The sequence below is a fragment of the Drosophila miranda genome, chromosome 2 (genome assembly GCF_003369915.1).
Source record: "Drosophila miranda strain MSH22 chromosome 2, D.miranda_PacBio2.1, whole genome shotgun sequence".
Taxonomy (NCBI): Eukaryota; Metazoa; Arthropoda; class Insecta; order Diptera; family Drosophilidae; genus Drosophila; species Drosophila miranda.
This window is the reverse complement of record NC_046675.1, coordinates 7955412-7980718: the sequence shown is the minus strand read 5'-3', so window position 1 is coordinate 7980718 and position 25307 is coordinate 7955412. Positions and strand designations below refer to the sequence as shown.

The following is a 25307-nucleotide window of genomic DNA, read 5'->3' as shown; positions in this document are numbered from 1 at the left end:
ATTCAATATATATTTCTGGATTAGATCCCGGGGTCATCGGTTCTGGCGTTAGTGCTTAAGTCAATATGAGAATATGATAGTCTCCGTTTAGTCCATCTCTAGCAGTAAGTGTCATCAACGTAACGGGATCATCCAAGGCAGTGAAGAGAGAGATATAGCGAGAAAAGCAAATTATGTAAATAATAAAATGTGCAGCATAAGCACAAAGCAGCGCTGCTGACAGAGCGCCGCCTGCCGTTCAGTGCTGTGCTGCCATTTTAGCTCATTTAAGGCTATATTTAGTTTGGTTTTAAATTTGTACTGACCTAGTTCTTATTCTCGAATCTAGTTTTTATTGTGTCTGGTCTGGCAGCACTGACGTCGGAGCTTAGTCGAAGGCAGCTGTCAGTATGCCAAAAGGATAGCAACTAAAAATTGTCGCAAGAATTTGTTTGAGTTTAAGAAGATTGCAATTGGTCGCCGTTGATCGCCTTGGATTCTAGCCACCTTAAATTTGAGGACCGTGCGGTGTTTCGTAAGTGCGGAAATTCGATAGCTCAAGCTGCTTTTTTTTTAGTGCCCCTTAAAAATGTTTTCCAATGGCTTGTGAAATTACAGAGAAATATCGCAATGAGCTCTTGGTACTTGGAGCACGTATTAACTGGGAAGCGAGTGGACCTCCCAAATGGGAAAGTCACAATTGGCCGCAACTCGGCCTGCAGCATTGTTTTAAATTATGACTATATGTCGAGGCGGCATGTGGAGATTACTGTTAGTCCGAAAAAAGTCTTGGTCAAATGCTTGGTAAGTTTAGGTGAACAATAGAGCATAGCATCTAACTTTTTTGTCCCGCAGAATGCTGCGAATGGTGTATTTGTGAATGGCGCGGTCATTAAGAAGAAACGGAATGGCGTGCGTGTACGTGAAGGGGATTTAATCTGCCTGGGCTGTCCAGTTGCGGAGAAGGTTTCCAGCCCCGCCTTCAGCTTGAAAAAGGGGCCAGTCGAGACGGGGGAAATTGTGACATTAAGCGATTCGGACGACGACTCAACTCCTCTGCCGGCTCTAAAGCCTGTTGCTGAAATTCCCAATGTGGCAAACGATAATGCTGCCTCAACTGTTGCTGACAAACAGACGGATGAGGGGAGTCCAAACACAGCCTGTTCACATCGGAACCTCCATTTGCCAATGTTGCCACAAGTTAAACCGGAGTGGGAAAAGATAAAAGATATAGCAAACATCTTTGGGGAGGCGGATGAGTCCATTATAGGTAGTGTTCTGGAGATAAACCCGTATTTATACAATCATTTGTTGAAAGAAAAGCAAGCAGTACCAATCTCGAGGCTACAAGATGGTCAAATTATTGAGCTGGATGGGAATGAGAACAAACCGGATGATCCGCCCTGTCCTCCTCCGTCGTTGGGGGACTACGATAAGCACATGGCCATGTCCCAGGAGGTCCGTCAAGAGAAGGAGAAGACAAATAAAAATGGTTCGCCCTTGTCTTCGACTAATGACGGTGACATCATTCTGATCATTGACAGCGATGATGAAGACCTCCACAGCAAAAAACTACCCGACAGCTCGTCCCCGACTTGTCAATTTCATATGAAGCCACCAACGGCGCTCAGCAGTCTGGATTGCAGCGATCCCAAATACTCCAAGCCACTCTGCATTGATTCCCGCTCAGATGAGAGTGAGAGCCACACCATCCGTAGGAGTAAATACGTACTCTATCTTTCTCTTCTCTCTCGTTCACAGCGGACTGCACATCGTCATCGAAACGCTCAAGGTCTGTGCGCAGCGATTTAAGCCGATCACGTTGTCTAGCCCATAATGAAGAAAAAGGTATCTCAAGCTTATCCAAGAAATCCAAAATTGGTAAGCCCGGAGAATTAATAGGTATAGATATTTCTATAGAGATCGATTTGCTAGCTAAACAAATCAAAGCCCCTTCAATGGAGAATGCTGAGCCAATGGAATATTCTTCAATGAGGAAAGCTGGCACTACCTCAGTAAATATTAGGTCGAAAGAGAATGAGCCACCACCTATGCCAAAAGAATATCCCTCGAAAAGAGAGATCAATACTCGACTTCGCAGCCGTGCCACTTCGTGCTACTACCCAAGACCCCAAGACAATCCTAACTTGGCAACACGCAATCTCAACGGCATGGACATGAGGCGGATTAGGGGACCAGAAGTTATTGGGGCTCCCTCGGTGCCCCAGTATCGTGACAAACTGCGAGGCGTTTCGGCTGTGCCCAAAGATGATTATAATAACAATGCCCCATGCAAGGGGAAGCCCAAAGCGAAGGATATGTTAGATGACGAAACGGTGTCGCTCGGAAAACTGACTGAGCAGAAGCCGGCCGAGAGCACTTCCGAGCAGTCGGGCAGTAGGAAAAGAAAAGCAACAACCACTGTGCCAAGAGTAAGGAATGCCAATCGCTTTCCTCACTGAGGGCATCGATAGACCCAACATGGACTTCAAGCGAAACATGAAACGACGTGCCACTATTGGCGCTGAAGCTTTCATACACCAGATGCAGCCTACCGATTTTCTGCCCAATCGAAACTATCGTCCGCCAGAGCGTAAAGATGCCGAGAGTGCAAGAAATCGCCGAACCTGCAATCGCTTCACCTTTGCCAGCATGGAGAAAGATATGGAAGAGAAGTTGAGGTTTCAGAATATGTCGAAGAAAAAGGATGTTGAGCTGCTATACTGCAGCACCTATACCGAACGACGTAAACAATGGTCGCGCGATCAGGTGAACGATTTAACGTCCTACGTCAAGAGCATTCTCAAGTGGGCAAATCAATGGCTGAAGCAGCGGAGTGTAGGTGCCGTGATCGACTCAGATGTCCTGAAGCCCATAGCTGACGAATTCGAGACGGTCAAGCAGTACAAGAAGTGAGTCCGAGCCCCTTTTAGAACACATTCAACAGTGTGCCACACTCTCTAGCACCTACACTCGATTCTTTTGCAGAATATTTGTGCCATTGATGAAACTGGATTTGTTGACCACCATCGAAAGGGACTACAAGTTGGGGAGGGAGCCAATTGAGGTGTGCCTGCAACATCCTGTTGAGAAAATTAAATCATTTTACTGCCTGACTACGCGAGGTAAGTGCCTGAATTCTATAGATCGTCTGATTTCTAATCATCTGTCTATTGTAGTGTTCACTAAGCGGACAGAAAAGTGTAGGCTCTACACTCTTTCGAGTGGCAAAAAGCTCAAGGAGACGTTCGCTATTCTTCGGGGGCAAAGAACAGAAAATGGTGCGCCCCTCCCTATTAAAGGGCATACCCATGTCATCAATATTTCCTTCCTCTTTGCAGACCATGAGCTGATTTTCGAAATCTTAACGGATGGTATTTCTCTGGAGACATTTAAGGGGATACAACTCTTGACTGCCCGCCCGGTGGTGGACAGCCTGGATCTGGAACTGGGCGCCCTGCAAGCTGTGGATCAGCTGTCCCATTCGCCACTAAATGGAAGGATTATCAAGCCCACCGAAATCCTGAAGAATGCTCAAAAACCCAGCTATGACACACCGTGTGTTTTCAAGGGTTTAGCCAAGCTTAACCCTCAACAAGAGGCTATCTGCTCAAGCACGTATCAACGTGTCATACACGATGAAATTCCAAGCATTACGCTAATTCAGGGTTCCACAGACACAGGTAAATCCCTGATTGCGAATATCAGCATGCAGTGTCTGTATGGAACGGCAGCCATACAAAAGGATCGCAGGATACTAATATGTTCCCACTCAAACACGGCCGTCGACTCAATTGTATTCCGTCTTCACAACGTGCTAGAAAAGTACAAAGTTAATATGCTTCGCTATGGGCCGTATGAAAAGATGAATACTCTGTCGCGCCAGTACTCGCTGGAGCGTAAGTACCAGAGTGCCAAGGCTCACAAAAGGGAACGAGTGCTTACCGAAAAGCGAGCGACTCTCCAACAGAGGTACAATGACTTAAAAGTGGAGGTGAACTTGATGAAGAACAAAAAAGAAGCACAATGGCCCCCGGCCGTTTGATATGTACCAGAAGAAGGTGAAGCAGATGAAGGCCTTGAAGGAGCAGCTTAATCCTCGATTAACACATGCCGAAGAGCTCGATATTGCTAAATCTCATATAGAAGCAGCCAACATTGTGTGCACCACCCTCTCCTCGTGCGTGGAGCTGGGCAGTTTAATTAACTTTTTTGATATCTGTTTAATTGACGAGGCAACACAATGCACCGAACCTTGGACCCTGCTGCCGATGCGTTTCGGCATTTTGCACCTGGTATTGGTGGGTGATACGCAGCAGTTGCCTGCCGACGTGCTCTCCCATAAGGCCGCCGATCTCGGTTTGGCCAAATCAATGTTCGATCGCATCCAGCGGAGCCTGGACAAGCAACAGGTGGACCAGCCGGATGGCCATCTGTCCGCTCTTCACTCTGAACACGCAGTGCGCAGAGAAAGAATCGAGTGAATAATTGTTAATTTTGTCTTCATAACACTGCCAGGAAACGGTCCACCAAAAATATAATTTAATAAACGTTATTTTTAGTTGGATTTATAATCACATTCTCATTATTTTATAATAAAATTATACAACATTGATAGAGCACTAAAAGTTTTGATTTCTTTGTACACATAATTCTATCTCTGTCAAAAACCAAAGTAGTCCATTGTCCTTACGGCAGGAAGACTAAGATTAGTCAAAAGTCTGGACATCAATTTTCATCTGTTTTTTACAGTTTTTGTTGAGGAACTTGGCGATAATTTCATAAAGTAAATGCTCCTGGATAACGCCTGCCTTTGAGGATCATATGTCAGCCCAGATGTTTCAGCCAACTCTTCGCGAAAGGAGCAAATAAGGATTGTAGAATTTTCAAATTTATTTTCCGCGGTTTAATTCAAAGCTGTTCACCAGTTTAAGTTCGCTTTTTCATTGGTATATTAACGGTATATTTAGAAAATGAGACGGTATATTTCGGTATATTTCTGAGGGTCAGGCCGTATATTTGATCTGGTCCAGCTCAGTGCAGCCAGATTTTTCACAAAAAAAACATGCTAGAAAAAGCTACAAATTGTAAAATACAGGCTAAAAAATAGACTACAAATAAAATAGCACATCGATATATAGATTACTAATCTAATTGTGTCTTTATTCAATCTAATTCGCAATTACTCGAATCGGTATATTTATCGCTGGAACGTATTAAATTTATATATATATATATATATATATAGCTTTAAAAAAGGCTAGATTTAAGGCTATAAGCATCTTCATCATATTTCAAGCATATCTGTTTTCAAATAAGCTAGATCTAGCCTTGAATAGGCTAAAATGGCAACACTGGTCCAGCTACGCACGCTTTTAAATAAATAAGTAAACACAAGAAATAAGTAAAAATGGACGAAACCGAAGTAATGGAGGTGGATAACTTACTGTGCGATGTGTGCGGCGAGCTTAAATTCCAGGAGCGCGAGGGCTACTACTATTGCATCGAGTGCGGAACCAAAAAGGAACAGCTAAGGGCTGTGGAGATAAATGCTGACGACACTTTCAATGATACAAAAAACCACACTACGGTGCGGACAATCAAGCAGCCAAAGGCCAATTCGGAAGAGAATGAAATAACATCATGGGAGTTCTACAACTATGTGCTGCGGTATATTTAATTTAATACAGATCTTCTTAATGTACCTTTTTAATTTAATTATATTATTATTTTGCGCAGGGCCTTCGTGGAGGATCTGCTCAATATAGGGGCAAAGCCGGAACTCAAGCTGATGACGCTACAGGTGTGGGCCGCCTACATGGGTCGCATGGAGGTGGCCTTTTGCCACAGCAATGTGATGGGTCTGCCCAAGCTGAATGTGCGCTCCCTGCCCAGGTAAGCAGTGGCCAATATAAAATTTCCCATCTAAATATGTCTCCCTTTGCAGAGATGCGCGCATCATATACAATCACAAGCAAGCCAAGCGAAAGAGGGAGAGGCTGGATAAAAGTAATAATGTCCAGAATGATGAGCGCTCCAAGTGGCGCAAGTGGAGGAAAACCAAGGTGAGTGCTGTTACATTTATTAAAGATATAGCTGAGCTAAAGCCATGTCCCCATTTTGTTCTTCCAGCGCAAGCTAGACGCCACCAGCTGCAGCAAAAACGACGCCCCTTCGGAATCTACGGCGGGACTGAGCATACGCTTGCAGTGGTCCTGGAGGGCGCGCAAGACCCTGAAGCGTCATATGCCACTGAAGCATCTGGACAAGCATAGTATGGACAGCACAGGGAGCATGCGGTGCCATGGCCTGCCCCCTAAGGCCAAGAATCTGGGCTACTTTGATCGGAATATGTTCCACTTAAACATCAACAAGCTGTTTGTGGTCCTGGCCATAGCCCTGAACATGATTGGAGACGATTTGCAGCTGACGGACCTGCTGCGGCTCATTGACGAGGAGCATCTGACCAGCCGATATATCCTCAACTACTTGCCAGAGGACGTGGCGCTGCGCGGCAAGAAGCTGATCAAGGAGCTGCAATTCGGCCACCAACAGGACAAGTGTAGCTACGACGTGAGACTCGGGTCAGAAATTAACAACACGATCTACTAATTATCCTTCTCCCTTGCAGTTCCTGCACAGACAAGTTGGGTACATGTCGCGCTTCATAGATCTGACTGAATTCCAGACACCGGACCTGACCGCCCTAACACAGCGCTACGTTATGGAACTGAGCCTGCCGCCCGCAGTGGCCGACTATGTGTGCCGCCTGATGGATGTCTATCCGCCCGAGTTCAAGCACTTGCGGGATACTTGGACTTATCCGCGCTATGAGGCCCGGGTCATGGCCTATATCGTCTACGCCATGAAGCTGTTGTTTGGCTTGGATGATATCAAGGAGAAGAAGATATCCGAGTCTGCCGCGCAAGTCAATGAGTGTCTGGAGAAGATCAGGCTGACGAGGCCTGACGAGAAAGCACCTGGCCCCCTGTTCGTCTTTGGGGAATGGATGCGGTTTGTGGAGATGCGCAAGGTTTTGGTCTCGCACTACAACCAGAGCTTTGCTCAGCGTTTCGGAGTGGCCACCTATCTGGAGCGGCAGCTCGACGACATTCTCATCAAGGAGCGAAAGCAGGAAGAGCACGACAATAACTTCAACCAGGTGGAGATGACGCCGGCCGTGCGCCAAAGCGAAAACATGCGCCACACCTTCGAGAACCTGCTCAAGGAGAAGTACGGCGAGGGCAGCGCTGAAATGACGGCCAATGACCACATTGAGTTCCAGGCCAGCCTGACACCCGCCCTCAGCTACTTCAATCGCCTTCTCCTGCACGCCTCGCGGGCCGAAGGCGAGGACATGAGCGTAAAGATCCCCGACTATATGCGGGTAGTACACTCTGAGCGTCAGCTGGATCCCTTCATCACAAAGACCAAGGAACTCTCCGATTACCTTGCCAAAGATGATGTCAAGCTGTGCGTGCAGGAACTCTCCTGCCAGGAAAACTACCAGAAGGTGGGGATCTTTCAATATTTCCAAAAACCAGACCAGACGCGATCGGAATTCCGCGCCAACTGTGATATCAAGGGCAACGAGTGGATCGAGGATCTGCGAAAGAAGGAGAAGCGTCCGATCTTCAAGTTCCGCCAGCCTTCGGCCAAGTATGGCGCACAGTACCAGCTCAAGATGAAGGAGCGCGCAGTGCGTCGCCAGAACATGGAGGCAAATAATCCGTTTTGGAAAATTCAACAGACGCCCAACTACCGCCTGAAACTTAATGATGCGGAGATATCCTTGGACGATCTTAGATCTCTGCAAGCTTTTGACGAGGCGCATATGGAACCGCTGTCGGTTCCGCTGGACATGCCTCGCCGACTTGTCAACTCTCGATCTAGTCTGACCGATTCCGAGATGATCGAGCTGAACGAAGAAGATGAGGAGGAGGAGAGGCAGATGGAGAGGCAGCTGCTGTACGTATCCAACTTCGACATCTGGCTGTTGCACGGCCATATGAACAAGTTACCGCAGACGTATCAGCGGGAGCTGCGCACCCTGTTCCCCTGCTCCTTTCGCTTGTTGCTGGAGACCTGCGCTGCAACCATTGGCGTGTCCTGGTCTACGCTCTACGAGCAGCTGCTCGTCCTGGAGGTAGTATTCCACCACGGCATCGAAAACTGGAGCAAGCACAAGGACCACCTACGGCTCAAATACAATAATACAAACAAGGACATTAATATGATGACCAAAATATACAGAGACATGTGGTAGAACGAGCGTCAAGCATAAGCTACTACAATAAACAAAGACAAATTTCGACTAGAAGTTGCTTGTTAATCTAAGTATTTGTTGAAATAAAGGCGAGTCGAATATATTCCGTATACCCCACGAGCAGAGGGTATAGCAGCACTCTCTCAATTCCTCGGAGGCAGAGAAACAGCAATATCAATAGGCAAATTAGCGTTTATCAGAAGAAGACGGCGACAAAAACAACAATGGCCAGTGAGTGTGAGTGTTTTGTTTACAAAAATCTTCTTCCCCCAAAAGAGAGCGAGCGCCGGCTCACGGTCACATATTGAGAGGGAGAGCGGGAGCCCAGAGAGCATGTGATGAGACGGAGAGCATTGGGGGGCAGCGCGCGTGAGTTGTAGAAATCATAGGCTGCGCATTCGCGTTTTTAACGTCGCCGCGTTGACTGTTTCGCCTTATTGCGGTTTCCTTATTCCATTTGTGTGAAACGTTGAATTAAGTTTAAATTAGTTTACAGTGCCTTTGTACGCCTTCGCTGGCTGCTGCTGTGCCAGTGTGACGACACCGCCAGAGACACAACATCAAAGAAAGTGAAGTGAAGTGTCAGAGCAGATTGAACCGTTACAATTCTGACACATGCAGACTGTGAAAGAGAGTGCGTGCCAGACAGAGAGAAAAAATAGGAAATTTAAAACAAACCACAATAAATTACACTTAGAATTTTATATATAGACGTCAGTGCGATAGTGTATTAAAATAGCTCGATGCATAAACAAATTATGACATATCGAAAGCCAGTGCTATTAAAGTATTAGACGCTGATCCCGTTGCTGGTTTTTTGTTTTTTGGCTTATTCCAGAACCGTTGCTGCTCGCTGCTGAGGTTAGTTTTTTTTGTTTTGTGCATGGATGGTGCTAATGTTTATTAATATGTATGCGCGCGTGTTCGGATATGGCAAGACAGCTGCTCCAATACCACACAGACCCCGATCTGGTCCCCTTTTATCATTCAAAGTTACGTCAACCTGTGGATGAGTGCTCTGGCCATTCCTACAGGAGTATACAGTAGTATATCAGGCAACACCTGATCCGCTTGAACTCTTATACATATACACCTAGAACGCATATTATACGCTGCCCCCACCCCTGTCTAACCGCGACAGCACCAAGTTTCAGATGTTGACGTTCTTGGCGGTTTTGAGGCTAACAGCATTTTGAGGCGGCTTTGTTTCGACCCGAACCGAACGAACCCCAACAAAAGCAACAACTATTGAGTCGTCTTGGCCATGTAGAGACCGAGACGGCTTAAAAACAATTAATAGCTACTATTTTGTCACTCGGCTCGGTGACTTTTATGCCAAAATATTTGCCCAAGCTGTTGGCATTAGCGAATAATACAAATTGCCAAAGCACGCGCAATCTCTCGCTGCCAATTCTCCACCGAATCTACCCCTTATATGAGGCGTGGCGCGTAATTTGTTCTGGCCAAAGCCTGTCCTGTTCTGTTCTGTCCTGTTCTATTCTGTTCACTAATAATAATATGAGTGTACGATAGATTGGCGTTTGTCCGAATGCTAATTAGTTTCATTATATCTCAAGGGGTGGGTTGGAGGCGGGACGAAGTGTATTAATTGACAGTTTGATAACCACAATATTGGGTCCCCATCGATCTGCTTGGGATTGTTTTAGGGGGTGGAGACACACATACATGCATGTATGTACATACATACGTATGGTAGCAATCACGTCCATCAAAGTGTTTGTTTATCTCTTACTCACTCACTCTCATTCACTCCCGCCCATCCGTAAATAACAAATTCATCTGTCCTGCGAACCGCCAATTGCTGCCAAACTGTCAGCACTTTGACGGACATATTTCGGACAGTTTGGCAAGCGCCAGCCAGCCCGTATGAAGAGCTAAATATAAAACAGTTCTGTGTGCCATCCCTCCTTCGCTGCCGCATCAAAAGCACATTAGGCGAGCTGACGAGGAGGGTTGACAATGTCCAAAAATAATCAAAGATTTGGCAGCCACCTGGCTGGGCATCAGATGAGAGGGGGGATAGGTCTCGTGTCGCACGTGCTACTGCGGCTCTCCAACTGTGCGACTTCTATTTATATTTCGCTGAAGATGCGAATGTACATGCGTACAGAATTTACCCTCACCTTCGGTGTGTGCCATGCCATGCCCATCAATGCTAAAATGTACATTCAGTTTTTCTTGAGTTTATTTCGGATTTCGGATTCCTTTTCGCGCTTCCGCTTCCCACATGCACATGGTTGAACAATAACTACACAAAATCAAAAACAAATCTTGACAGCACTATATTCTCAAAAAAATGTGTATTTTTTCTGTTTCGATTTGTTTTTGTAGTTTGTGTGGAAAACATTTGTTTTGTTCGTTTATTTACATGCCGCACATTTTAATGGACCTTACATTCACATTCGACGCTTGAGTGTGTTTTTTCTCGGGCTCTGCCATGACATTTGTATTTCCCGATTTCCCCCCAAGATCTTAATGCATTATTCGCCCGCCCACCCCCTGCTTACGTTTCTACGAAGAGGAGACATTGAAGACGCGGATCATTAATTGGATTACAATTCTCTGCGTTTTCCCTTTGTTGTTGTTGTTATTTTGCACGTTGCTCTCTCCCTCTCTACTGCTTCTTCTTCTTTGCTATTAGTCATACATACATGTGTATGTATGAGTGTATATGCGAGGGGTGAGGCTCTTCTACTTGTTGCGTACGCTTTAGCCACTGGCTAAACGAGACAGCAGGTGAGCTGCGGTGTATCATTGGAACTGCTCTGGCCTTGCGAAATTATTTGTTTATTACATGCCTACATGTCATAATTCTTATCTCAAGATCTTACAATACAAGAGGGATTAACTTATTCTCTGTTGTGCTTATTCTGTTAACACCCCGCTGCAAAGCAGCTACCTTCTCGTTTAAGAAGTACCTAACTTTGCATAATTCTCCTCTTCTCCCCTTTCCATTGCTCAATCACTCCTTTAACGACGGCCAAAGCGCGACGTGGTCTTCATATTGTAACTGTATATCCGTATGGTATGTATGAGAATGTGTGAAATAACAGCGCACACATTCACATACATACAATGCCTACACGTATACGTATACATATGTATGCCAAATTACATTTTACAGAAGTATGCGAGTGTAGATTTGTGCTAATTTGTTTTTGTCTTTTACAATGTTTTTTTTGTTTTTTTTTTGTCGCACTGCAAAAGTTTCCACTCTGACGTTCACCGTTAAACTCTGCGCGCGCCATTTAAATATTTGAGCTGGAGATTAGCGAAATGGGATTGCTTTTTTGTGTAATTGTTAATTGGAATGCCGACTCTTTATTTATTCTTCTATCAGTCTAGTCTATGGTGGGCAATAAATTGAATAGACAGCCATAAAATGCGGCTTATATAGATAAAGTTGATAAAAACAGAGCGCTGCTGCAGACACACCCCTCGTTCTGGCAAAACTTTAATTTATGAAACACGCAGGTGGCTGAATTTAATTCAACCCGAAAACATATGTTTCCTCTCTTTCGCACGCAACACGTACCCGTAATTTCTAATGTAAACAATTTGCGCAATCCATTTGTTTGAACCGTCCTCAAGAGCTAATCGCCAAGCGAGTTGAAATTTGGAGATGAGCGGGACAGGTGCTAATTGCCTGACAAATTCAAAAACACGCAGCCCGCTCATGTGCGGCCGTCTCGCCGACAAGAGTCTTGGGCTAATATGCATTATACAATCTGTGTATGCAGCTGAGCCGCGAGAAACATGTTAATAGATTCGATCATTCAATTTATTTACAGCACATAACCACAACTCGGGCCATACTATACTTCCCCGACAATGGGTCGTTGGGGCCGGCAGAGCCCGGTGCTGGAGCCCCTGGATCCACAGCCACAAGCACAGCCTGCGCCAGCCATCCCGCCGCGCACCTTTATGCGGCAGTCGAGCATCACAAAGATTGGCAATATGCTGAACACGGCCATCAACATAAATGGAGCGAAGAAGCCTCAGAGTAAGCACTCAAATTTCCCGCCAATCATCTAACATCCTCTTAACAGCATTTATTCTGTGTACGTTAACAGAGTAATATTTGTGTTTCCCAACATTTATAACGCCGTTCGTTTGCGGCACTTGGGTAGCCTGGAACTCTTATTCGAAACTGGCTTGTAGCCAAAGTTTGTTTAAATATTTAAAGCCCGCCTTCGTTTACTATTTTTTTTTTTTTTTTTTTTGCTCGCTTTCGGTTCTTTTAATTAAAGATTAAAACCGCCATACAGAAAGCATATAAAAGCACAAATAGGTTCAAAACATGTCAATTTTTACGTTACAAGATAGGAAACACAATTTGTATATTATATTTACATATATATATTTTGATTCTCCATTTTCAGTCTCATTCCATGCACAATGTTGCCGGCAACACTAATTTTCATACCCTAGAAAAAAGAATATAGAATATAGTCAGTCTCTGTTAGAAAGCTATCACAACGATACTTTGGAGCTTATTGTTTTGTTACAGAGACCAAGAATTAAGATATATATACAAGACACTCAATTTGAGAAAATGTATTTATTAATTACGTTTTAAACTTGACGAAATAGGGTATAAAAATGTCCGGTTGATAAGCAACAAGTCTTCAAATACCAGTGTGACATGACAGCATTGCGACTGTTTTTTTTGTTGAAAGGGATAAAACTATGTGGGCAGGGCCGAAGGTTTTAGTTAGCCAGCATTATTCATCGGAATATCAAAATTGAGCAATAAGAACGATTACTCTCTTAAGTTTTATTACGTTTCATTTGTTGACATTCTTCGCTACAAGAAAAGTAGAAAATTGATTCACTAATCGGATAAAATTATGTGGGCATAGATAAATATTCTATTTAGCTGGGAATATTCGACGGAAGAACAAAATTGAGGGAATCGTATTTGTTGAATCGGTAATGGCCCGGTTGACAACATTTAAATCCTTGTCGCTCACATTCAAAAAAGTTCGATTTGGCGCGCACCACTCGGTATATTTTGTATTTCAGTGTAGAAACTGGTTTTCGCCGCGCTCCCATGTGGTGTTTTTTAGTGCTAAATGGTATTTTTGTCATTTATTAATTTCATTTTCAATGTTATATAGAAATCCAATAAATGCAAGTATTTCGAATAGGCCAATCATGTATAGAATTGATTCATCAATTGTATAAAATTGAGTGGGCATGGCTAAATGTTCTATTTAGCTGGTAATAGTTGACGGAACAAAGAAAACGAGGAATTGGTCGTTTTTTGAATCAAATTTGAATTCGCCGCAGTTCGCTTTAGCAACAATGAGTCCCATTCAATACACACTGTTGCTGCAACATTTACTTGAAAACCGTTTTTTGGTCAAAATAAAATACTTACAAGCAATTTAAAGAAGCAATCTTGTAAAAAATGTATTTATCTATGCGATAAAGCTAAGTGGGCAAATCTATATAGCTTGGCAATACCCGATTCGCCGCAGTTTCGCTTTAGCAACAATGAGTCCCATTCCATACACAAATTTGGCTAATTTACCAGCAACATTGCAACTGTTTTTTTGTTGAACTATTTTGCTTAAACATTGTTTAGTCAAAATACAATAAAAGCAAGGACTAAAAACTGGCCAGTTAAGTAGAAAATTGATTCATTAATCGTATACAATTATGTGGGCATAGATAAAGGCCCGGTTGACAACATTTAAATCCTTGTCGCTCACATTAAAAAAAGTTCGATTTGGCGCGCACCACTCGGTATATTTTTCAAATGAGACCGTATATTTCGGTGCTGTGGTGTGGTGTTTTTTAGTGCTAAATGGTATTTTTGTCATCTATTAATTTCATTTTCAATTTTATATAGAAATCCAATAAATGCAAGTATTTCGAATAGGCATGGAGTGGGCATGGCTAAATGTTCCATATAGATAGTATTATTCAACGGAACAAAGAATATGAGGAATTTGAATTCGCCGCAGTTTGCCCCAGTTCGCTTTAGCAACAATGAGTCTCATTCCATACACAAATGTTGCGCATTCCATACACAAAAGTTGCGGCAACATTTACTTGAAAACCGTATTTTAGTCAAAATAAAATACATAAAGGTAATTAAAAGAAGCAATCTTGTAGAAAATGCATTTATCTATGGGATAAGGCTAAGTGGGCAAATCTATATAGCTTGAAATATAGTCAATACCCGATTCGCCGCAGTTTCGCTTTTGCAACAATGAGTCTCATTCCAGACACAAACATGTTGCTAATTCCATGCACACATACCCTGGGGGAAATGGATGTTATAGAACTGTGAATACGTTTGTCTTCCAAGGCTCAGTAGGTATCAGGATCGACATAAATATATACAAGATACTAATAATGTACTTGAATATGTCTAAAGAATATCAATTTGAGAAAAGGTCTTAATAAATTGCGTTTGATCTACATATAAAATTAGCGAAATAGGGTGTACAAAGGCCTATACACGCATCATGTCTTCAAATACTAGCAACATTGCGACTGTTTTTTTTGTTGAACTTTTTCGTTTAACCCTTGTTTTAGTCAAAATACAATAAAAGCAAGGATTAAAAACTATCCAATCTTGTAGAAAATTGATTCATCAATCGTATAAAAATATGTGGGCATGGCTAAATGTTGTATAAAGTTAGTAATATTCGACGGAAGATCAAAAACGAGCAAAATGTATAGTAGAACTTGAATTCGTCAGTATTTTATCGGTATGTTTTGGTATATTTCCGAGGGTCGGACCGTATACGCGGTCACACTGCCGCTATAGTTTTTACTTCCATTTTTTGCGTTGAATTTATCGTAAAAATAGTCATTTATCGTAAATTTATTAAGCTAAGGTTATAAACAGTGATCCAGTTTTGAATCGGCAATACAATTGCATTATTACAGCCGTGTATATAGTCTAAAAGTGCGTAAACCGCCGCTTTGCAAAAAAAGTCCACTCATTACGACGCAACGACGAAGCAGTGCAGCAAAAGAGGCGGCAAAAAGCGGAAGAAGAAGCAGGAGGACCGGAGCAGCAGCCGCAGCACAGAATCTTGCTTTAGCCACAAGCTTTGCCATTTTTTTTGATTTCGATTTGATTGTTTGCCCCGCGCCCGACCACCGGAAGGACGGACGGTGTGATTGTTTCTTTGTGCGGAATCGCTCACAAAATAAATAAAGTGAAATGCATTAGAATCGAATCGAATATTGATTGTGTGTGTTTCGCGTTCTCTAAACAAAGTGGCAGTCACGCGGTTTTTGGACCAGAAAGCCAGCAAAATGCATAAGCCACTGCAGCCGTGAGACCAGGAATCAGAATATAAATACATATATACGTATACATGTACCTATGCACGCTTTGAAGGTTAGATTTTATATATATTTGTTCGGTCGGGCGAAGAAAACGCGATAAAACAAAGGCACAAAGCGAGCGACGCAAAAACGCGAATGTCGGTGCTGTGCTGCCTGCGGCGGATATATGTGTGTGTGTGTGTTTGTTTTGGCAAATGCAATAAATAATAAGTAATCTTAATTATTTAGCAATTATACAGTGTGTGAATATCGCGCTTACAACGCCACGGTTGGTTAGAACAGGAGGAGAGAACGAGGCGGCAGTGTGAAGTAATTTTTGTGCTCATCTCACAACCACCGGCTGCACTAGTACTCTCTCGCTCGCACGCACACACACACACGCGCAAAAAAAAAACGCACGTTATACTGCTGCCCCAGCCGCTGCCGCTGCTTATGCTGCTGGCATCGTCGTCGGCGTCGTTGTATTCGTCGTCATACAAAAGAAAAAATTTCCCCTACTTTGCAGTTTCTTCCCCACATGTCGTCGTCTCTACGTGCTTAAGTTGTGTGTTAAAAGCAACCACAAATATATGCATAGATATAAACCAAAGTATAATCAAAGAATAACCCCAACGGAGAAACAAGAAACAAAAGGAAACAGCGCGAAGGAAGCAAAGTCAACGAGCGCTTAACGTCTCTTCTTCTTTTAATTTGTTCCTCGCCGTTTTTTTTTGTTGTACATGCAGTGCTAGAAAGCTCCTGTGGCGAAAGAAACCGCGCTTAACTCCTCCACACAACAAAGGCAACAACAACAACAACACCGACCCATACCCGCACAGTTGAGAGAGCGGTTTCAGGCTAAAGAGAGCACACGATTAAGACAGCGCGAGCGCGGCTCCTTGGCCTTCTTTCTCTTAGTGTGTGGTTGTTGTTGCTGCTGCTGCTTGTGCTGCCGCCGCCGCTGCTTTATCGACGCAAACTGTTCAACTGTCATGGCCGGTAAGTGAATTCATCCTCTCGCTCGCTTTAATGGGGCTGCCAACTGTCGCTGTTTCTGTGTGCGTCGGTGTGTTCTCGCGTTTAATTTTGATTTTGGCATTAAATTTGCAAATAATTTGCACATAAACAAATTCGCATTCCCAATCCCGTCCCGAGAAGTAAACAAACTAGTCAAATGCGTTGCGTCAAGCTAAAAACAACTTTTCCCTATCGACTAGCATTGATCTTTGCACTTGAGCGAAATGCCGCTAGCGACGTGAGCGGAATATACGCAATTGACAAGTCTGCCCTCCCCCTTTCCTTTAAACAAATGCCCGCCCCCGCTTGACCATTATAAACTGAAAAGCAGTAAGGTAGGGTACACTTACCCTTACAGAGGGTATGATTGTTTTTGATCTGTCCATCTGTTGCTTTCTATGGAAACTTCAGAATTAATGTAAAATTTGATGACCAATGAACGATCAAAAGGTAGTATTTTTGACTCCATTATATTCCTGATCAACATAAGCGAGTCGATAAAACCGTGTTTTTTTTAATGCTTGTCGAAGGGTATATATGGGGCGTGTAAGGGTATTTATGGGGCGTGTATTTCTGCATAGATCGATGTCATAGTCTGGCAGGCAGTCTCACTTTTTGGTTCACAGAGAAATATAAACGAGGAGGGGGTGCCCCGCTCCACTCCCCTGCGGCCAAGACACAAAACTACTATAATTAAATAATAAACAATTGCGCAAGCATCGAGAATGCGGCGTACAAATGAGGTGGGTCAATACTATAGACGGAGAACGCTCGGATCTGGACCGTGTTGTGCCTTGTGTAAATTGAGTTAAAGTCAACGATGTCGTTGCCGTTGCCGTTGCCGTTGCCATTGCCGCTGCCGCAATGGACCAAAGCCCAGCCACCTCCCCCAACCGTGTATTTCCAGACGTGACGTCGCAGAGCTCTCCGTTTTCCGTCTGTATATGGATGTGGATGTGGATGCGGTGCATGTGATGTATGCAAAATTATTTGCCAATTTTATATGCTGCCGTCTCTGTTGTTTTTGTTGTTCTTGTTGTTTCCTTTTCGTTTTGCCTAAATAATGTATCTGCAAGATACGCACAAGTAGCCAGCGGCGAGGAGGAGAAGGCTCATGTAAATAGTTAGTCAAACATTGTCACTAACGGACATAAAATTACACAAGTTTGAGATGTTTCACTGGCAACCAGTGTCAGACACCCAGAGACGGACAGAGAAAGATAAGAGAGGAGGGAGAGGGAACGGGAACGGGGAAGGTGACAGATTGATGTGTATCTTAGATTAGATTGGATTTGGTAATTGGCCGGCTGCAACCGGGAAAAGCTCTTCCGTTCTCAATTTGTAATGTTATGTAAATTTAAATTCCTCTAAAAAGCCCCTTGATGCGATAAACATTGTATTTAATGGCTTATTGCCTTTCGATTGGTTTCATCATATTCGATTTCCTTAGGAGTATGATCGAGAGCTAGAGATTGTAGATTGTACGTATAGAACGCTGTCCGCCAAAAGGTCTGGGTAAGGGGAAATACATTTTATTAAAGGATCCAGAACTTTTCCAACTTTTAAAGAGTGAACTCTAGCTCTCAATAATGATAGTAAAGAACATCTTGAGTGAATTAGTTCCCGGTTCTTAAACTTTTGAAACCAATAGTCAAAAAACCTTGCTCTTAAAACACTTGATTACGACCGGTTCAAGCCCGTAAGGACTCGCACCCATAAGATACTATTTTTTCAAAAGAGAACAACATACATGCATGTGCATGACGCTGCGCTGTTGTTCTTGGGCTGCTGGGTTAAAGATGTGCCGAGAATATTCCCGAAATGTTCCACTACTGAGGTTTTCCTCCCCAAGAAGTTGTCGGTTTCCTGCTTCTCACCTCTGATTTTCCTTGGCCCTAATTAATCCTTTGGGAGCAATATTCAAAATTGCTTACTGATTCAGTCATGTATACGGAGCCATTCCATTCCTCTGATGTTGACGAACGAAGCTTGTCAAAGGCTGCCAAAAAGGGATTCTCTCTCTGCCCTCCCTCCTTTCTTTTGTTACTGTTCCGACTATCTAGTTTTGTTAGACGCTTTGTGGTAATGGCATTCTCTAGGTCGTTTATTCATCTGCCTCTGGCACGGGTGTCTCTGAGCGCCCTGGAGAAAGAGAAAGAGAGAGAGAGAGAGTGAGAAACAGCGAGAAAGAGCTTTAGCCGCGACATCGCGTGATTGTGTTAAATAATTGTGTCAATATTTGAGTTTCATTATTTTGCTCCATTTTGCGCCCGCTCATGAAAATCTACTTATCTCTTTATGTATGTACAATACACATATGTACAGTGTACACACACATTAGATCTGTATCTGTATCTGTATGTACAAAGCATCTAACAAATAAATAGACAAGCGACTGAGCGAGAACACATTTTGGATTTCGCGATTTTTTCTATATTTTTCAGCAATTATCCAAGATTTATTTATTTTCTGTTATTCGTGTGCCATGGGAAACAATGTGACCGCGTTTTCGGAGCAATTATATTGTATTGCGGCACTAAAACAGAATCGTTTTTGGGCGAGACGGATGACTGAAAATGGTTTCGAAGAAGGGGGATGGATGGGTGGAAGGGTAGGGATTTTTGGAGGTATAGGATGCATTTATGAAAACATAAATATCGTATCGAGTGTTGATATATTTGGTCATTGATAATCGGTTAATCATCATATCGATCAATGATACTTATCGCGTGTCGATTTATGCGGAAATTGGTAATTGGTTAACCTTTATGTCGATTAATGATCGTATTGTGTGTGAATATATACGAAAATAGTCCGGTAATCATTATGTTGATATAATATCGATCAATGATCGTATCTTGTGTCGATATATGCGATAATTGTGCAATCATAGTATCGATAAATGATTGATTGATAATCGGGTAATCATACTATCAATCAATGATATCGAGTGTCGAGTATTGCTCATTGGTAATCGGTTATCGATCATATTATCGACGTTTGTTCACCGAATCGGAGAACAGTTCTTTGGCTGCACTTCCTTCCGCCAATCATTTATATTGCATTTATTTCTTTGCTGCACTTTCGCTTTTGCACAGTACAGTTGTCGAGAGTTCAATGACTGGAAAACTGTGTATGGCTGTGGGCTTTGCTATGTGGGGGTGAGAGCTGCAGCCAGGTCTGTCGTATCTCGGTCTCTCGTATTCTCTCAATGTATAAAAATAGATTATAGGCCGATTTATGACTGACTAATTAACCGACTGCCTTTGATCCTATTATGGAAGGGAAAAGCAGCCACAGAACGAACACAGTAGAAGGCAAGAAGACACTCACACAATTGCTTCGCCTCGTCAATCACATCTCATGACGTCGTCAATGGCAGCCAGAGGCAGGGCACAGGCAGAGGCAGAGGCAGTCAAGAAGGCAACGAGGAACAACGGCAGCACAGCCAACGGGCCAACAGACAACCCAATAATGAGGTCACACAGCACATGGGACTGGGCGGGGCAAGGGCGTTGTGCCTGTGGCAGCAGTGCCGCAAAAATCAAACAAACAAAAGCAAAGCTGAATATTTAGAAATGATGAAAAAATTGGCAAAAATTGTAGAAAGAGGAGAGGCGACCAGAGAGACAAAGCGACAGAGGAAATAAAACACACGTACAGTGGGCCTCTTGTCTATGTCCATGGTGAATAAATTGAATAGAATCAATCAGGGATTAATATTCTATGAAGTTTAATTTAACTACAAAATGGCAATCGATTTGTGGTAATAATTAATACCAATCGAAGAGTAATTAAGACTTTCCAGTGCCCATTATCCAGGCCATGTATTTGAAACCCTCAAAGATCAGGGATGATTTTGCAACGCTTAAGAGTGGCCTTGTATCGAGGAAGTATCAGAATTTTGAGAGGAAATAGTTGCTTGAGGAAGTATCAGAATTTTGAGAGGAAATCGTTGCATTTGTTTGGGAATTTTCGCACTAATGGATGACCGACCTTTACGTCCAAAAGAAAGATGTTTTGTATTGGATATTTTGTATATCAGATCCAATACATCTGTTTGATATTCAGTAGCCTCCAGTAATCGCTTTCTATTGCTATAAAAACTAGGGATATAGTAAGCCAATAATAATCAAAGTCTAGTCTTCTTTCCTTGTAGATATATCACAAATATCTCCAAAGTTTTTACCAGGATTCTCTGAGAACCTACAGAAATAAACCTTAAGGGATTCCTAAAAGGTTGAAACTGTCGTGTAACCCCCTCTGTGAGGGTATAAAAAGAGAAAAGCATTTCCAAAATTAATGTTCTCATGTTTTCCGTATGACGTGTGGGTGTGGGAGTGGGGGTGGCGGTGGGAGATAGACGGGGTCCCAACGTCATCGTTTACACAACGTACCGCAATCGCGAAAAGTAGAGCTGGCAGGCCGGAATCGGCAAACAGAGAGACAGGAGGAGGCAGGGAGGAAGGAAACAGAAACCGAACCCAAAACGGAAAGAATATTTGGCCAAGAGCTTAAAGGGCTTTAAAGTGCGCTGGTCTGCTCCATCGAGCAGTGGATGGAAGGACGGGAATGGCGTCATTAGCAAATATTTGACCAAGGCAGGACAACGCCGCCGTCATCCGCATTGATGTCGTCCTTTCCAGAGCCAGAGCCAGAGCCAGCTATTGATTGTGCGAGTGTGAGTGCGAGAGTGCTTGAGAGACGATGAGAAGAAAATCAAATGTAACAAGTCCAACCTTTGGGGCAGGGCAGGGCAGGGCAGGGCAGGCCAGGCCAGGCCAGGGCAAATGGCATTCCGCAAACGGAACTCAAACAGACCGAAGGTGTCACCTACCATAATCATCATTTGGTCGTGCTCTCTCTTTGCAGGTAATGGAGAGGCGTCCTGGTGCTTCTCACAGATTAAGGGCGCCTTGGACGATGATGTCACAGATGCGGATATCATATCCTGCGTGGAATTCAATCACGATGGCGAACTGCTGGCCACCGGCGACAAGGGCGGTCGCGTCGTCATCTTTCAGGTAAGTGGAAATCGAAGAAGAAAAATATTCAAGGTGAATCTGATGTTATATTTTGATTGCAGCGTGATCCTGCCTCGAAAGCCGCCAATCCGCGACGCGGCGAATACAATGTCTATTCGACATTCCAATCGCACGAGCCCGAATTCGATTACCTCAAGTCGCTGGAGATCGAGGAGAAGATCAACAAAATCCGATGGCTGCAACAGAAGAACCCAGTGCACTTTCTGCTCTCCACCAACGACAAGACGGTCAAGTTGTGGAAGGTCAGCGAGCGCGACAAGTCGTTTGAGGGCTACAACACGAAAGAGGAGAACGGTCTGATCAGGGATCCCCAAAATGTAACCGCCTTACGAGTTCCTTCTGTGAAGCAGATACCGCTGATGGTGGAGGCCTCGCCGCGTCGCACCTTCGCCAATGCACATACCTATCACATAAATTCAATTAGCGTTAATTCCGATCAAGAGACTTTCCTGTCCGCCGACGATCTGCGCATCAATCTCTGGCACCTGGAGGTGGTCAATCAGAGCTACAACATTGTCGACATCAAGCCAACCAACATGGAGGAGCTCACCGAGGTGATCACGGCAGCCGAATTCCATCCGACCGAGTGCAATGTGTTCGTCTATTCGAGCTCCAAGGGCACAATACGTTTATGTGATATGCGTTCGGCGGCGTTATGCGACCGGCACAGCAAACAGTTCGAGGAGCCCGAGAATCCAACGAATCGCAGCTTCTTCAGCGAGATAATCAGCTCCATCAGTGATGTGAAGCTGAGCAATTCTGGTCGCTATATGATCTCCCGGGACTATCTGAGCATCAAGGTGTGGGACTTGCATATGGAAACCAAGCCCATTGAGACCTATCCGGTGAGTGTGTGGATCAAATATTGTACCATAGATGTTCTTTTAACCATTGGGTTCTGTTTTTGGTAGGTCCACGAATACCTGCGCGCTAAACTGTGCTCGCTGTATGAGAACGATTGCATTTTCGACAAATTCGAGTGCTGTTGGAACGGCAAGGATAGCTCGATCATGACTGGCAGCTATAATAACTTTTTCCGTGTCTTTGATCGCAACTCGAAAAAGGATGTCACGCTGGAGGCCTCCAGGGACATCATCAAGCCGAAGACGGTGCTCAAGCCGCGAAAAGTTTGCACTGGTGGCAAACGGAAGAAGGACGAGATCAGCGTGGACTGTCTCGACTTTAACAAGAAAATTCTGCACACCGCCTGGCATCCCGAAGAGAATATCATCGCAGTGGCCGCGACCAACAATCTGTTCATATTTCAGGATAAATTTTAGCCAACACTCTATAAAGCTCACACCGGAATCACACGCCCACAAACACAACAACAGCAGCCAGAACCGTCAACAAAAACACGCCTGAGCCTCAGCCAAAGCAGTCACTGGAGCCACTGGAACCACTGGAGCCACTGGAGCCACTGCCTTGGCAGAGGTCGCCTCATTTTAATTTTAATGTTAATTCGATTCTTTTGTTCTCTTTAAATTCAAATCGTTTGTTGTTTGTTAAATTACACCTCTTTCAGGCCCGGCCGCCATCCATTCAAAATCTTACAAAAAAATAAACAAAACAAAGCATAATGCCACAGCAAATGTTTTGTAAAATGTTTGCGCATTGTTCAGGCGCCCTCAAAAAAGAAACTTAAAAGGAAATGAGTATAGAGCGGAAGAGAGAGAGAGAGAGAAAGAAGGAAACAAATTTTTATACATAACATTTATAAATAGTAAAGCGTAAAGTTGATTTCTTGTAGCGCAATTTAAAAGGCAACAATAAGAGAGGTACCGTTTAATGATTACATTACCGATAACAGAACGGATGATTTTCCCGAAAATTATGTATAATTAGAAGCCAGCGCCCAAGTATTTGTAATAAAAATTATTAATAATATACAACAAAAGCAAAAACAAGAAAAAAAAAACAACAATGATAATGATAACGATGATGAAATGCAATGCGTGTGGTGCATACTGTAATATTTTTTTTGCTCGCTTGTTAAGTTTAAGGGAGAAAACAGAAACAGAAACGAAAACGAAAAAAAGTGAGGTCCAGTCAAGTCAAGGAACCCTGTTAGCTCTTCTCTATACACACACACACACACACACACACACACCCATATATACATATGTATATCTGATTGTTTATGCGCTTTCGACCAAGTTCATTCCATGCTACAATTTCAGAGAGAGATGATGTCTAAGTTTTGTATCTCATCAGATTAGCTCTGGAGCTTATCTCTCAGTCATTTCCTGTTCTCTGAACAGCAAAAACAATTCAAAATGCTCATTTTAAAAACACACACGTTTTTTATTCAGTAAGATGAATCCAGAGGCAGTGCGGATCAAGTATGAGTGAAGTATGAATATAAAAAAAAAACGAAAACAACACATTTATAAAGCAAAGAAAAACGCAGCCTAAGTTTAAACCTAAATTTAGTGCTCTCAATTCGTTTAATTTAATAACTATCTAAAGAGAACGCAAGATAAAGGAAAAACAAAAAGAAAACTATTTTTATACGCTACATTTTAAGCTAAGTATTGCTACTTTTAGTTCGACTATGCGTGCGTGCGTCCAAGACCGATTCTCACATGTAGCCTGCCTGCCTGCCCACCCCCGCCCTCCCATATACCCTCCCTATACCCATTTCAAAATTTACCATTCTTACCGAGACTTTTTCCAGCCTGTTTATTGTTTTGTAAAGTTTCTTTTTTAATCACGAAATGCAAGTAAAGTGACCCACTTTTTATAGGTTATCTAGTGTCTAGTGTTAACAACTAAATAAACAAACAATAAATGAAAGTAAATTTAAAAAACAAAACAAAAAAAATAAGGAAGAAAGTATGCGCTAAAAATGTTAAACGAGAATTTCTGAATGGCGGCAAGTTCAAAATACTGAAAATGTAAAAGCATAAAATGATGAAATAAAAACTAAAACAACCATAAATTGTGCTTCTTATGAGAATAATTACGTATACATATATTATGATATATATTTAAAAGTAATATTGTATTTTCAATGAACTAGTTGTACGGACAAAGCAAAGGCAAAGAGAAACTGAAAGAGATAGAAATGCCGGACGGAGAGGAGACACCAGAGAGCGGTTAGCATATATATACACATAAACGAATCAGATGAACAGTGAAACATAAACTTTTTTATGATATACAGTCAGTGAGAATATTGGTTGATAAATTGTATACACTTTTCCACATATTTTTTTTCTTCGTCATTTATTTTTTTTGATTTGTTTGCAAATTTCCCACTATTTTGTTTTGTTTTTGTCCTTTTTTCTTTTCATACAACGCACATTCTTTCAATAAATGCCTTTTTGTAAATAAAATCGCAATAAAAAAGGAGAAGAAAAGCAAAAAATCATTCATAAAATGAAATAAAAACCAAAAACAGTCTAGTAGACTGTCCAACAGATGGCAAACCGGCAGAGAAAATATACAAAATGCAATTGATTAGTTTTCAAAACATTAATTGAATTGCATTGCTATTCAAAGTAAAGATCAGATCGGATAAAACCCAAAACATAAGAATAAAATTTAGTTTTGCAAGCAAGAAAATTGACAAAAATAATCCAAAAGTGTGTGTTTTTTTTTCTTGGGTTAATAGTATAATTTGGGTACTGACATGAGCCGGGCCCGTGATAAAAAACTGCAGTGGGTGACTTCAGTGACAAAGT

At 42.8% G+C, this 25307-nt stretch overlaps 4 protein-coding genes across 9 annotated transcripts; all 4 read left to right on the top strand.

Annotated features, from left to right (window-relative positions):
- The first annotated feature begins 101 nt into the window (after positions 1 to 101).
- On the top strand, positions 102 to 2465 carry LOC108154891. Of its 4 annotated transcripts, none has more exons than XM_017285335.2 (6): positions 102 to 175; positions 329 to 514; positions 598 to 783; positions 835 to 1675; positions 1741 to 1860; positions 1915 to 2465. In XM_017285335.2, exons 3-6 carry the CDS (start codon positions 610 to 612, stop codon positions 2439 to 2441), a joined length of 1662 nt encoding a protein of 553 aa, XP_017140824.2. In that variant the 5' UTR covers positions 102 to 175; positions 329 to 514; positions 598 to 609; the 3' UTR covers positions 2442 to 2465. The 4 variants fall into 4 exon arrangements, with proteins under 4 accessions (XP_017140824.2, XP_017140823.2, XP_033244326.1 ...); XM_033388435.1 differs by having other exon boundaries at positions 103 to 175; positions 1741 to 1827; XM_017285334.2 differs by having other exon boundaries at positions 1741 to 2465.
- LOC108154889 (uncharacterized ATP-dependent helicase C29A10.10c-like) lies at positions 2438 to 4039 on the top strand. Its single transcript, XM_017285333.2, has 4 exons — positions 2438 to 2891; positions 2968 to 3104; positions 3159 to 3260; positions 3321 to 4039. The coding sequence occupies exons 1-4, from the start codon at positions 2461 to 2463 to the stop codon at positions 4022 to 4024; spliced, it is 1374 nt and encodes a 457-aa protein (XP_017140822.2). The 5' UTR covers positions 2438 to 2460; the 3' UTR covers positions 4025 to 4039.
- A 1270-nt stretch (positions 4040 to 5309) lies between these two features.
- Positions 5310 to 8355, top strand: LOC108154888 (TATA box-binding protein-associated factor RNA polymerase I subunit B). Its single transcript, XM_017285332.2, has 5 exons — positions 5310 to 5649; positions 5719 to 5874; positions 5927 to 6044; positions 6112 to 6552; positions 6611 to 8355. The coding sequence occupies exons 1-5, from the start codon at positions 5390 to 5392 to the stop codon at positions 8243 to 8245; spliced, it is 2610 nt and encodes an 869-aa protein (XP_017140821.2). The 5' UTR covers positions 5310 to 5389; the 3' UTR covers positions 8246 to 8355.
- Positions 8356 to 8659: 304 nt separating this feature from the next.
- LOC108153980 (protein phosphatase PP2A 55 kDa regulatory subunit) lies at positions 8660 to 24562 on the top strand. Of its 3 annotated transcripts, none has more exons than XM_033388242.1 (5): positions 8660 to 9106; positions 12058 to 12269; positions 21449 to 21600; positions 21663 to 22466; positions 22533 to 24562. In XM_033388242.1, exons 2-5 carry the CDS (start codon positions 12098 to 12100, stop codon positions 22899 to 22901), a joined length of 1497 nt encoding a protein of 498 aa, XP_033244133.1. In that variant the 5' UTR covers positions 8660 to 9106; positions 12058 to 12097; the 3' UTR covers positions 22902 to 24562. The 3 variants fall into 3 exon arrangements, with proteins under 3 accessions (XP_033244133.1, XP_033244134.1, XP_033244135.1); XM_033388243.1 differs by lacking the exons at positions 8660 to 9106; positions 12058 to 12269 and adding exons at positions 15026 to 15191; positions 16086 to 16558; XM_033388244.1 differs by lacking the exons at positions 8660 to 9106; positions 12058 to 12269 and adding exons at positions 15213 to 15632; positions 16086 to 16558.
- Positions 24563 to 25307: the final 745 nt, after the last annotated feature.